This window comes from Anabrus simplex, chromosome 1, assembly GCF_040414725.1.
Source record: "Anabrus simplex isolate iqAnaSimp1 chromosome 1, ASM4041472v1, whole genome shotgun sequence".
NCBI classification, from domain to species: domain Eukaryota; kingdom Metazoa; phylum Arthropoda; class Insecta; order Orthoptera; family Tettigoniidae; genus Anabrus; species Anabrus simplex.
This window is the reverse complement of record NC_090265.1, coordinates 1,148,522,610-1,148,537,615: the sequence shown is the minus strand read 5'-3', so window position 1 is coordinate 1,148,537,615 and position 15,006 is coordinate 1,148,522,610. Positions and strand designations below refer to the sequence as shown.

The window sequence follows — 15,006 nt, the reverse complement described above, 5'->3', positions numbered from 1 at the left end:
CTCGATAGTTGTTGTAATCCTTCCCGTTCCCTTGCTTATAGATAGGTGCAATTACTGCTTTTGTCCAATCTGAAGGTACTTACCAACACTCCATGCTAGTTTTATTATTCTATAAAGCTATTTCATCCCTACCTTCCCACAATACTTCACCATTTCAGGTCTAATTTGATCTATTCCTGCTGCTTTATGACAATAGAGTTTATTTACCATCCTTTCCACTTCCTCAAGCGTAATTTCACCAACATTTTCCTCCTCCCCATAAGCTCGGTTGTTCCCAACACCACCAGAAATATTTCCTTTTATGTTGAGCAGATTTTCAAAATATTCCCTCCACCTGTCCAGTGATTCCTTGGGATCTATTATGAGTTCACCTGAATTACCCAAAACACTGTTCATTACCTTTTGCCCTCCCTTCCTTTCTTTCTTTATTACTGTCCAGAAGGGTTTCCCTGCTGCTTGACCTAGCCTTTCTAGGTTATTACCAAAAGATTCCCACGACTTCTGTATGGATTCGACAACTATTAGTTCGCTCTGTTTCTTTCATCTACATACAATTCCCTGTCTACATCTGCCCTTATTTGGAGCCATTTCTGATAAGCTTTCTTTTCAGGTTTACAAGCTGCTCTCACTTCATCAATCCACCAAGATGTTCGCTTTTTCCCATCTTTACACACACTTGTTCCTAGGCATTCTCTTGCTGTTTCTACTATGGCATCCCTATATGCCACCTATTCCCTTTCTATATCCTGAACCTGCTTGCTGTCCAATGTTTGGAACTTCTAACTAATCCTATCGATGTACTTCTGTATAATTTCCTTGTCCTGGAGATTTTCCATCCTTATTCGTTTGCAGATAGATTTCACTTTCTTTAACCTAAGCCTAGAATTCATGAAATCTGTTAGGAATGTACCGGTTTTCTAGGGATTTTACAATGGTACAGATTACTATCTGATCTGTAGTGAACTAAGTATTTCTAGGCTTCCCTGTTCACCCTGACTACAATGTCACTCAATGTTTCATAAAACTCATCAACTTCATCCTCATCTGCACCCTCACATGATGAATACACTGAGACAATTCTCATCCTAATTCCTCCAACTGCCAAATCTACCCACATCATTCGCTCATTTATGTGCCTAACAGAAATTATGTTGCGTGCAATAGTATTCCTGATAAACAGCCCTACCCCACACTCTGCCCTTCCCTTTTTAACACCCGTCAAGTACACTTTATAGTCTCCTGTCTCTCCCTCATTATCTCCCCTTACCCGAATAGCATCTACTCCCAGCACATCCAGATGCATCCTCTTTGCTGACTCAGCCAGTTCTACTTTCTTTCTTCCATAAGCCCCATTAACATTGATACATCCCCATCGAATTCCATTTCATTTGCGAAGTTGTTTCCAAGGAGTCCCTCGCCTGTCAAATGGAAGAGGGATTCTGTTACTCCCATAGGTCTGAGGCTTCCTTACTATGTTCTGAGCTCGGTAAATTCATGAAGCAGGATGCTACCCTACTTACACATAGTCAAAGTGAGAATTTCTCCTGCAACAGGTTAGGGACCACTGGTGAATTGTATAGTCCTAGCCGCCTGAGCACAAGGAGGACTTTGACTCAGAATATGTCCGAGATGCCCACTCCCATTCCACAGCAACTAGTATCCCGACTCTCAGGACTACTTGTTAGGCCACTTAGCTGTTGCCCATGGTTCACGAACTAGGACGTGACTACAGTAATCCACACCATGAACCATTATATAGTGTAGATAAAAGAATGAAAATCCACAGCCTGTTTCCAGTTTTAAATGGGTCAGGAATGGAATGAATGAAGCTACCATATAGCAATGAGGGATAGGAACAGTGCCAGCTTCTGAAAACTGTCGATTATACTATATATTTAATTGTTATAAAATCCTTTTTTGATAAAAGACAATCATTATTCATAAAACTGCGACTATTATCATTACAAAAACAAGTGTGATTTCTGGAAGGTTAATATTGATAGCTCCCCATCAAATTCCATTTTGTATGCCAAGTTGTTTCTAAGGAGTCCCTGGTCTGTCAAATTAAAGTGAGATCCATTATTTCCATAAGTCCAAAGTTCTGAAGTTTGCTTAAAATGTCCTGAGCTCGGTAAATTTTATGAAGCACAATGTTACCCTTCTTATGCATAGCACCAGTGACGATATCTCCTCTAAAAGGTTAGGGACCATCGATGGATTGTATAGTCCTAGCCACCTGAGCACAAGGAGAGCCATGGCTGAGAATATGCCCGAGATGCCCATTTCCATTCCACAGCAAATGATGTTCCGACTTTCAGTATCACTTACTAGGCCTCTAAGTCATTGCCCTTGTTCACGAATTAGGACATGACTATAGTAACCCAGTTGAGTGGGAGAAAAAAGGAAGATACTATATCATAACATTGTTTTAAAATATGGAAAGTTTGTAGTATAAATTAAACACTCCAATAGTAAAACAACAGGCTCATTAGAATAGCAAAAGAAAGCTAAGAATAAAAGAATGGAATTTATTCAATGTACAACCACAACCTCAAATATCAGTTGTCAATATTCAGTGATGGTCAAATTAAGATTTTAGGACCTCTTACCTGATTGTATTTTCCTCTTCTTGTTTGATTGATCAGGATCTGGAAACTTCCCTGTAGCCAGCCAATTAAGGAAACAGTAGCAAGCAAAATACTAGCATGCATAAAATGGTCTTTGGAAGGGAAAACCAACTTAGCCCTAATGTACACATTGATGCTTTCACGGCCCATACTTGTAGACATGATATGGGCTTTTGGGCTTATGCCGGTTTCATCTTGTTTTCTTGACATGGCATAAGCCCAAAAGCCCGTATTATGTCTAAAACTTGGCTCCTTTGTGACAAAACTCCTGGTTCTCCAAGGCATTGTGTATTCATAATCTTCATTAAAACTCAACATGCTGAAATTGAACAGGAGTGTGTGTGTGTGTCTAGATGCTGCAAACAGCCATCGTGCAACCTTCCTATACGGTAATGCATTCTCGCCACAGGCTTCATGTAATCCTCTACAATATCTGATGTATTTTTGCCATAGGCAACCTCGATTTTAATGCACGAACACTGATCATCTTTTGAAAACTGCTTCAGAGTGGTAAAATTGACACTCTTCAATGCCACACAGCAACAACACTCCCAACTGGATGCCCGTTAAATGCACACTACACATTAACAACAGCACCACCTGGCTGTTCCCATATCCTATTTGCTCATGCTCGATCTCCTGAGAGTGTCTGGACTACGTTGCCACTGCTTTATATATATGTTTAGACATCCTCCATTCATTTTTAAACAACTGTCAATAAAATCCATTCCAGTGACAAAATGGTTGGCAAAAACTGAAGATGCAAATTTTGCAACCTGGTAAAATCCCAAGCACCATTTGTTTTTTGAAAATTGTGCATTTACTGAAGATGTTGTTTTGGAATTAGAAGGGTGTGATTATCCACATTTCCACTTGCTGATTTCAAAAATAACAAAACTGAAGGACAAGATGACTGGACATGTTGGTGAATAAGTTAGTAAGCCTGTTTAAGAGTTTATTGATTTGTTTAAAAAAAATGAAGTGACACTCTTGCAAAATGTTGGTGTGTTGGTTGAATACTGAAGAATACATGTCTCCAAATAATGCTAACATGTTATTTGGACTTCCAGATTATTTATTTCATTCAACTAATGTCATTCAGTCAAGCTATAAAAATGTTTTGGCCATGAGTAAAAAAGCACCAGGCTTTAAAATGTTAAAACAATCTGATATTATTGATGGATACCTTGCTTTTAAAAGTATAATTCTGAAAAAAAAAAAATATTGAAAACTACAGTCAACAAGTTCAATTCAGTCACTGCAAGCATTGAAATTAATGCACCTAAACTTTGCAAATGCTGTATTGCATTGATGATGTTAGTGTCCAAAAAAAAAAAAAAAAACTTCAAGTAAGTGGGATGACAATGCTCAGATGGATGCTGGAGTGACTGGAATGGATAAAATCTGACACAATGCAATTCCATCCCTAATAATGCTAATCTCTGAGAAACTGAGAGAACCTTGACTAAGATGGTTGGTCACCTTCAATGAAGCAGAAGTTTTTAAGGCTGTTTATCTCATTTTACAACATTGTAAGAATTTTCTACTTTCTTTAAAGAATTGGTCCATTTATCACTACAGACCTCAACAGTCTTGTATATTAAGACTGTCAGAGCAAGATCAGAAGATCCACTGTTACAACATTTTTCATCTAATTTCATACAACACAGAAATCCTGCCCGTAAGCACCTTATAATGAGTAATGTTTCATATCTTAACTCTCCAACCATTCATTATCACATTTTGTTTCCCACAAGGCTCACAGCAAATGGGCTTCTACTGTTAAACTCAGTTCTCCATATTGAGTATGGCAGGTCCCTTTCTTGAATCTTCCATTTCTTGCTTCACTTAGTAATCCTTCTTTCTCTTCCATTCCTTTATTTTTACAGCTTTCCAAATCCTTCTCCTTCTTTGACCTTTCAAGGGTTGGAACTGTTCCCACTTTCCTATCAGAAAGCATGTTAAGCAATTTACCAACAATCATTAATGGAAGTATACTGATACAATGTAAATTGATATTTTGATTTCAGCCGGAATGTACAGCTAGTATGAGGACTACGTGAATGTGGTGAAGAGCAAGTTGTGCCCAACTACATGTTCTCCTCATAACCTGATTGATGCAACAAGGAAGAGATAATAGTCACACTAGATTTAAATTTTATTTGTGTAGGGTAGACCCATGTGATGTGATATTACCTTGTTACTAGAAATGATAATATGCTTGTAGTATCAATTTTTAGATGTATTTTATGTTTTTTTAAAATATCTTTGATGTCATATTATGTTTCTGACACAATTAAATTAAATGAGGTTTAGCTTAGGTAAAGAAAAATATAGCTTACCACAACAGTTGACAACACAGTTAGTCTTGATACTCCCATATGGAGTTACAACTCCAGTCACTTTCTTGGACCCAAATGCATTTTCTCCTGTCAGTATCTCCGTTACACTACAATTCTCTATAACCTGTCAATAAGAAGTTAAAGAAATCACTTGACTTACAGATTAAATGAAAGTAGTAAATAATTACATAAGATGTGGTTTACAGAAATTTTTCCAAGATTTAATTTTACTTATTAAACAATTTTACGTGTTTTTTTATATTTTATATTTATTTTTAATGAGTATAGAGGGTGTGAAAATATAATAATTTATATTGTAAGGTAATATTTGTGCAGCCAAGATGTTTCTAAGCCAGGATAAAAATTGAGTGATAAAGGAGGAAAACCTCTCTCAAAAAAAAAAACAAAAAAAAAAAAAAACACTTAGTCTAGCTGGCCTGGATGATAGTATCTTGTAAAGGCCCCTCTCCAGGGTTACAGGGGAAGGTGGTCATCTGTTTGGACAGTGGAAGATGATCCCACCGGCAAACAAAGCAGAAGAACAATTTTCAACCAAACAGTGTTTGTGGTTCACTGCAGTGGTTGCAAACTGTGCCCATACTCCAGAAGAGCGGCCTTATCCAACATCTGGCTGTAGGTATGAAATGCACCTGCTGTGTTGTAGATGAAGTGGGTAGTATTAAATGCTAAGGAAGTTCACCCTAATAGAAAAACCTTAAACTGTGATAATCCTATGAATGGGCTGTCACTTTTTGAACTCTCCATATCCCCTTGTGATCTTCAAAACAAGACATATTTAGAATTTTGTGAAGTAACTTTATGGTTTATTAATGTGTTTTTATATCGTATGGTGCTATCTTCAGGTCCTGTGTTTTTTATATAATAAGATTCTGGAAGTGTAGATGAAGTCCAAATTGTGCCCTACATGACATCTGTCTTGTTTATTCATATTGTTGTAATTGATTATACTCTATTTGGTGGCTGTCAAAGGGGAGAAACGTATATCAAGCAATGCCACCTGGACGGTATTTTGCACCAACTACTGCATTGATGCCATCCCTCAATTTTTAAAATACCGAGCTCGATAGCTGAAGTCGCTTAAGTGCGGCCAGTATCCAGTATTCGGGAGATAGTAGGTTCGAACCCCACTGTCGGCAGCCCTGAAAATGGTTTTCCGTGGTTTCCCATTTTCACACCAGGCAAATACTGGGGCTGTACCTTAATTAAGGCCACGGCCGCTTCCTTCCCACTCCTAGCCCTTTTCTGTCCCATCGTCGCCGTAAGACCTATCTGTGTCGGTGCGACGTAAAACAACTAGCAAAAAAAAAATTTTTTTAAAATATACAATATGTGCTATGTCTATACCTATGTTGGCCCCGTGGTGTAGGGGTAGTGTGCCTATCTCTTACCCGGAGGTCACGGGTTCGATTCCCAGCCAGGTCAGGGATTTTTACCTGGATCTGAGGGCTGGTTTGAGGTCCGCTCAGCCTACATGATTAAAATTGAGGAGCTATCTGATGGTGAGATAGAGGCCCCGGTCTAGAAAGCCAAGAATAACGGCCAAGAAGATTCGTCGTGCTGACCACACGACCCCTCATAATCTGCAGGCCTTCAGGCTGAGCAGCGATTGCTTGGTAAGCCAAGGCCCTTCAGGGCTGGAGTGCCATGGAGAGGGGCTGTTATGTCTATACCTTACTCATCCAACATATAAACTAGGTGAGGTTTCCTAATTACTATTAACTTTATTGGCCACATTGGATTACATGAGTCATTCCATGTTCACTTTCTCTTTGAAGGTTGCGCTGTTTGTTTCTTGTGATCTGCCTAATAATTTTTCACTCATTCCGATCGTAATGTTTTCAGTTCTCCTGAAATCACTATAGCCCTTCTATAAACCTGAGTCATAAGAAGGGTATTAATTTTATGTTTGTTCTATACATCTGCAATTTTGAATCCAACTGCCTTGAGATCTTGCTGAATTTCATTGATCCATTGCCCTCCTGTGTTCTTTCCAAGATTTTCTATCACTAGTTGTCGTAAAAGCCGATTTACTGGCAGTCGCAAGATTTGAAAGAAATATGAGATTATTTTATTCATTGTGCTGGTGATTGTGACAATTTCTTGATAGACAGTTTCATTAGGGAGGATTCTCCAGGCTCCTTCGACCTGGTACTTCATATTTATGCAAGTTCTGATGATTCTTCTTTCAGTTTTGAGGAGCTGATCAGTTCTTCTTTTATTTTTAATTTGGAACAGGGTTTCACAAGCATTTCCTAATACACTGTGTGGTTCAACAGCCCCTTATTTTTTCAGAGACAAGCAACCAAAATAATGCATATAACCTAAAGATCCTTATAATTTAGTTTTATGAACACCAAATAATTTAAATTTCTCCTTATGGTCGATATGGCTCTCCTCTACATGTATGTCATCACTGTAAATTGATCCATGGACCTAGCAAAAGAAAAACTATTATGCACAATTGTCAATGAGTATTATGCAATGTGACCAATAATGCAGCCTTTATGACAAGAGTCCTGTTTTCAGACAAATAATGATTTCACAACAATGCCATCATGAATTGACACAATATGCACTATTGGAGCACAGAGAATCCCCATTGGGTGAGACAGGGCCTATTTCAAGTACAGTGGGGAGTAAATGTCCGGTGTGGGATCTTGGGTGATTATCTCATCGGAGCATATTTCTTTGAGATATCTAACGGGAGCACGCTACCTTAACTTTCCTCAAAATGAACTCCCACAGTTGGTGGAGAACCTGCTACTATTCCAGCGATTACGAATATGGTTTTAACAGGATGGGGCCCCACCTCATGGATCAGTAGTCGTCCAGAACCATCTTCATGCTTCGTATCCAAATAAATGGATGGGAAGGGGAGGACCCGTTCACTGGCCCGCCAGATCACTCGATCTAACGCCACTTGACTTCTTCCTGTGGAGTCACTTAAAGCAGGTAGTGTATGCACAGGAGCCTGAAGATACTGGTCACCTTTGGCAACTGATCACCGAAGCATGCCAAGCTGTTACACCTGATGTGTTACAACGTGAAGAATGTCTTTACAATGTCGTGCTGAAATCTGTATAAACCAAGGTGGTCAACATTTCAAATACTTGTAACACTGAATATGCAGGGTACTCTACTTCCTACCTACAAACTATTATGTCGCAGTCCAACCTGGCTACATAATATTGGATAAAAACAATCTCTTTCAGGACCAAGTAAAAATTCACTCTTTAGAACAGAATGATATGCAGCCATATTACAGTCACTGCAAATGACATTAATTTAAAAAAAAAAAGTGTACCAGCCTGTGAATCGAACCTACTACCAGACAGTTTGGCTGATGCAACAGCAGTGATGTGCAATGTAGCCACCTTAACTACCGCGAGCCATGTTGCATAGTTAGCACGTTGTAGTCCTTACAGGCATTTCCTGTTCAAATGTAAGATAGTGTGACACAAGTGTGATAAACTGATATAACTTGAAAACAATATTCTTTAACCCTTTATCGGACAAGCAGTCGAAATATCAATCAGAGAATTACACCACAAAAAGGAGGAGCGGTTGAAATTTCAACCACACCCAAACTCCCCCAAAAGGGCGAGCGGTTGATATACCAACCACGTAATTTTCCTCGCATTTTGCTGTGAATTCTGGCTTATGTAAATGATCTACTCGATTTGTTACTAATATATGAGTCACTTCAATGTGCACAATAATGTGCATAAGAATTTGGTGGCTGCTCTTCCTGCTACAAATAAACCAATTAGTTCCTTATAAGCTGTGAACATGGCTAGATGTGCAGGAATGTTACGTTCCATTACTCAGGATGAAGTACAGGAAATTCTGATGGACTCAGATTCCAATGAAGATATAATATCTGTATCTGAATCAAAAGAACTTGGGTCTCCTCATGAAGGGAACAGTGTTGTGCATGGAAGTGAGATTGAAAGTGAAGTGGGTGATTCAGAATGGAGAGACAGACTGCCCGAAGACAAAGCATATGTGCATGTGTTTACCGGCCGTCCCCCTGGATTATTTCACTTAGGGAATGAACATTTAAATTCAGACTCACCTCCACTAGAAAATTTTAAATTGATATTTACCGATGAACTTTTCAGAATATTTCTTGGAGAGACAAACTGTTACGCATTTCAGACTTTAGGTGCAGATCATAAACAGCCAGAAATTCAGATGCATGAACTGTACCATTTCTTGGCCATAATTGTACAAAGAGACACACTGAAGGATTACTGGTCTGCCCAAGAGCAGTATTACACTCCTTTCTATTCAAAGACAATGAAGCGTGACCACTTTCACCACATTCTTAGAGTTCTACATTTCGAAAATAATGACATTGCACCTGACAAAACTGACCCCAGTTATGATCGACTATGGAAAGTACAAAACATATTCAATTACCTCAATGACAAATTTTCTTCCAATTACAACCCAACAGAACACCTGGCAGCTGATGAAGTGATAGTCCTATTCAAAGGTAGAGTGATCAAGCAGTACATATCAAAAAAACATAAGCGGTTTGGTATAAAACTGTACAAGCTCTGCGACAGAAATGGTGACCCATATGATATGACAGTCTACCTTCGGAAACAACGGCAAAATGCCACAGCAAACATCAGTTCTATGCATGGAACAGTTCTGCAGCTAACAAGGAAAGTAGAGGGTTCAGGCCATAAATTGTTTATGGACAATTACTTTTCCTCTCCTGCCCTCTACAATGATTTGCATGGAAGGAAAGTAAACAGCTGTGGTACCATCCAACATAACTGGGACATGCCAAAAAAATTTGGACCTAAAGTTTTGAAACTGAAGAAGGGAGATATTATTAGCAAAGTGAAGGGAAACCTGTGCGCAATAAATTGGAAAGGTAAGAGGGAATGGAAATTTGCTAACTAACACGAATAACCCGCCACCATCCAGTCACTTTATTGATGATAATGGGATTGCATGAAACCTGCAATAATCGAGAGCTACAATGCACATATGGGTTACGGTAACAAGAGTGATCGTATGGCCAATAGTTACTATATTTCCTGCCGAACATGGAAATGGACAAAGAAACTATTTTTCCATCTGCTGAACATCGTTATTTTGAACGCCTTCATCATTCACACATTGTGTGAAGGAAAGCTGTCTCAAAAGGAGTTTTGTGAGCTACTTGTTAGGAATCTAATACAAGCTGCTCAGGACATTAACCCAGAACTAACATCCACTAATCTTGGCAGACTGGTTACAGTGTTGCACGTCTCTCTCGCCTTGAAGTGAAAAGTTCTAAACATCAACCTAACAAGGTATCATCTCGCAGGCGCAAAATGTGCTCAAGAAGGGAAAGACATCAAGGTCAAACTTCCATCGTTAAGAATGCACTGTAGCACTTTGCCTGTAACCTTGCTTCAAAATGTACCACACGAAAAGTATGTTTTAAGGTCTGTGTTTTCACCTTCTTCTTTATGAAATCATTCATTCGTTTGAATGTTGTTGTTTTCCAAGAGCAAAGACATACTGTTATGAGACTGGCCATTCATGGATTTCATTATAAGATTTGTGAGAATAAGCTATTTCATTCGCCGAGCGAAAGGTGTGTGTGGGAATTATGCAGGCAGAGATATACCCTGTATCACATAACAGTATGTCAGATGAGGACAAAATCTTTGTCTGATTACAGCAGTGAAAACTAATCCCTGTTAGGGAGATCATTTCAATTTTATTATGATTGTTTATTGTACTCTGAATCAGGTCTCCAAGAGTGTTAAATTATGATTGGTTTGTAGCTAATGCTCTTTCGAGTGTACCTTAATAAAATATTGTTTGAATGTTGTTTTTGTACCTTGAGAAGTGTGATGTGATATAAAACGATAAGAACAAATTAACTCGCTACTTCCTTGTACAGTCTTCACCTCAGCATGGGCTGTTTCCTGTCACTGCATCAACAGGTTAGTTCCCTGTTACTGACATCGCCTGACATGAGAATATAAATTGCCATGTCTTGCAATACTATTGCTCCATATCTAATGATTGACTCAGGGAGGTTTTCATCTCATTTCAAAAGTTTTCTTACATGCAATATTGTGTACAAATTCAGAAGTAATGTAGTGTAATAAGAGATTAATTGGAGTTATAATAAATTGTACCCAGTATTTTATAAATTCTTTACTATCATCGCATTCCCCATTTTGTATGGAATAATCCAATCCTTATTCGAAGTTGTTCTTCCAAAATTTCTAATTTCTACAAGACTATAAGTGTGATGGTGTAGTTACGCTGTCGCTAGGAAAAAAAACTCTGTCCACCAAGGGATGCGCATGCACGGCCGCTCGTATGATAAAGATTAACCCATGGGTAAATAATGCAAGTACTGAGCTATTATTATTATTATTATTATTATTATTATTATTATTATTATTATTATTTACATCATATGTACAGACAATATGATCATATTAGTTGTGAGGTTATGTCATGAAACATGTGCTGTATATATTTATGAACCTGTAATCAATAGTATATAATTTATTATTACCTGTATATATGATGTGTAATCCACTACAATATTGTGCAACACATTGTAATATCCAGAATAACACTAGGTAAGACGAGAACTATGGAGAATCTTCCTTCCAATTGTAACTGTGTATTAAGCAATCTAGAATTTACTAGAAGATATGCTGTGATATATCCTTCTAGAAGCCTGGCCGGCGACAAATATAAGGAAGCAGTCTTGACGGTGGAGTGGAGTTATTGTATAGTTGGAGTTGTTTTCATGAGCATGTGTTGCGTTTAGGCCAACATGCTAATGTAAGCAGTCAACAGTCAACTGTTTCAAGGTTGCAATCTCCATGTGCTTCGTGATAGGCAGTTTTATATGCTGTGATATATCCTTCTAGAAGCCTGGCCGGCGACAAATATAAGGAAGCAGTCTTGACGGTGGAGTGGAGTTATTGTATAGTTGGAGTTGTTTTCATGAGCATGTGTTGCGTTTAGGCCAACATGCTAATGTAAGCAGTCAACAGTCAACTGTTTCAAGGTTGCAATCTCCATGTGCTTCGTGATAGGCAGTTTTAAAACTGGTGGTTTGTTTTGTGTGACAAATGTTTAACTGTTTGTAAATAAAATTAAGTGTATGCAATTTGACAGCATTTTGTGTGCGTCTTTGTGAATACATCAAGTGTTATTCGCAGCTATGATCATTTTACACTTTCATTATTGTTTTAGTAATAGAAATAACACTGCTGCTAATTATTTCTACCATATTCAAGAGCATTATATAAACGTTATAGTTGTACAAAGGCCATAAAGAAGCAGGTACTAATGTTTTTCGGATTACTATGATATACGCGTTAGTTGGGTTATCTATTTCCGAAAAAAATAAGGGGCTGGTGAGCCACCTGGTATATGTACAGACCTAGGTTTTATTTTTGACTAGTATAAAAATACCAGATAGAAAAGGGACAAAAACAGGACAAACATAAAGGCAGGTCAATATGTGAAGAGGGAGCAACAGAAAAAAAAAATATAAGAGGACAATCTCCACATCTTCATGCACTGCCATCAGTAAATAGATAGACGCTCTCCTTGTCACTCTCAGTTATCCTACATTCATCTCCTTTCAGTCCCCAACGAGCTTGTTTCTGCTTCCCACCTTCTTCAGGAGGGCAGGCATCAACACTCATTGAGAAGCCATCATGCATTCTCTTCCCCCAGGACTTGATTTAAGGAATCTTTAATTTTTAAAATTCTTGTGCTGTTAATTAGACATAGGAAGTTTTATAGTGTCAACCATTCTACAATAACTGTGTACAACGTGCGTTCCATAAGTAATGCGACCAATTTTTTCTGACGCAACTGTACACCACAGCGTATTCTGATCTGCTGGGCTAGGTGGAGGGGGGTGTTAGCTTCAAACGCTCTTTGTCTCATTCGGCAGCAAGCTGCCGGAGAGTCAGGATGTGCGTTTCCGTCAAGCCCGTTTTGAGTTCATGTAACATGGCACAATGGATCGTTCTGTAGAGCAACAGTACGCTATAAAATTTTGCGTTAAACTTGGGAAGTCCGCCACCGAAATGTTTCCATTACTTCAGCAGGCCTTTGGGAATGATTGCTTGTCCAAATCACAAGTTTTCCGATGGCACAAGTCATTCATGGAGGGCAGAGAGGAGATCACCGACAAACCTCGCAGTGGACAGCCATCAACCTCACGAGTCAACGAAAATGTGACACGTGTGCGCGACTGTTTGAACTCTGACAGACGGCTGAGCCTTCAATTGATAGCACAGACTCTAAACATGGCAAAAAACAACCGTTTTCTGCATTATGACTGAAAAGGAGGGTCTCGCGCTGCTGACATCAAGGACACATGGAAAGTTCATCACTACAACGCGCCGAGTCACAGCGCCTTCATTGTCAACGACTTCCTGGCCAGAACCAACACCCCATTGGTTCCCCAGCCTCCCTACTGTCCTGACCTGGCTCCTGCTGACTCTTTTTTGTTTCCTCGGTTAAAAGGAGTCATGAAAGGAAAACATTGGGACACGATTGAAAGAATCCAGGTGCATGTTACATCGGCTCTAAAGGACATGATATAGATGTTGATTCCCATAGGGAACCTAAAATATTTGTCCTGAATGAGTAAATTTATAATACCAATATAATGGTCCGTTATTGGACATTATAAATTTTCCAGCTAACTCATTCTTGGTTGCCTGCGTTTCGCCCTCGTGTGCTAAGTTAGGCTCATCAGTTGGGACTTAGCACACCACCCAACTTACTTTGCAAGTTTTCATTCCCCACCCTGATGGGGTGGGGCGGGCCACCTAGAGGGTGTCGCCCTCTCTCTGGCCAGGAGAGATGACGGGGTTGAGAAGGAGTGAAGAAAGAGGGAGATGGGGGAAAAGGTGGCTTGAATAAGTAAAGGAGATGGGATAAAGGAAGTGTAGGTTCTCTAGCGCTTTATTGACAGATTAACATGTTCTGTGTTTATTGACAAAGTTGCATACATATATACAGAGCTTTATGGATGTTTATGAGAGTTACATGAGCGATTTTACAACCAGGTTGCGTATGGTGATGTGATGAAGTGACGGGTTTCGTGAGGTGGAGGGAGGATGTGAAGTGCTAGGATGTGATACAGGGATGAGAAGTTTACCAGGGAGGTGAGTAGGAGACTTAGGAGGTTAGATGGAGGAGGGGGTAGTGGGAAGATTGCAGGTGGGAGTGGTGGATAGTTGCTGGGTGAAAATGGTGGAAAACGGAAGTGTGGACTGGGAGGTTGCTGAGGGGGTGCAGGCCGGGGGCGTGTGCGGTGGCGGGGTGATTTAGTTGGTTAGGAGTTGGGGGCGGAGAGCGGGACGGTTCTATCCTGAGATGTCGGCCGTTGAGGTATATCCCTTGGGTGATGAGGCGCAGGACGTCTTCGGGCGTTGGAAGTTGCAGGCGTACTAGATATGTAGGGCCATCATCGTTGTGGATCCTAATGGCTTTCTTCACCAGGATTCCTGCTTTTTGGAGTTCTTGGAGGATAGCTATTGGTGGTAGGTTAGGTTCCACGCCACAGGCAACACAGCTGTATAGGTTGTTCTGGCTGGGCGGTGAAGTTAGCGGTCGTACATTATCTGGTGTTGGTGGTTGTGTATTGTCTGCTTGAATTGCTATTGCTTTATTTGGCGGCGTTGTTACTTCTTCCAGCGGGCCCTGAGCGTGGGAGGGTGGGGGGTGGTATGCCATTATGGGAGAGGGGTGGGTAGTAGTTGTGGTGGTGGTAGGGGTGTTGGAGGTAAAATGAGAGGGGGTGGAAGTAGTGGTGGTGACGGTGGTGGTGGTCTGGGAGGTGTAAGGAGAGAGCAACTGCTGTGGGTGTGATGTGCCAGTAGTGGGGGTGGCTGTGGCGTACTCCTTCATTAGCCGGTCGAGTAATTTCCCTGGGGTATCTTGCACTCGATGTAGTTGTCCTTGGATATATACCCCATTGTCTAGAGCGTTGTACACGTCCTCTAGCACTA

At 39.9% G+C, this 15,006-nt stretch overlaps 1 protein-coding gene across 5 annotated transcripts in view; it reads right to left on the bottom strand.

The window, feature by feature from the left end:
* The window catches only part of Sardh (Sarcosine dehydrogenase), a 282,041-nt gene that overhangs the window by 141,532 nt on the left and 125,503 nt on the right, over window positions 1–15,006 (bottom strand). For all 5 annotated transcript variants that reach the window (XM_067137412.2, XM_067137411.2, XM_067137413.2 and 2 more), the window contains one exon: window positions 4,970–5,093. In XM_067137412.2, coding sequence (XP_066993513.2) covers window positions 4,970–5,093 — 124 coding nt within the window. The remainder of the gene's footprint in view (window positions 1–4,969; window positions 5,094–15,006) is intronic.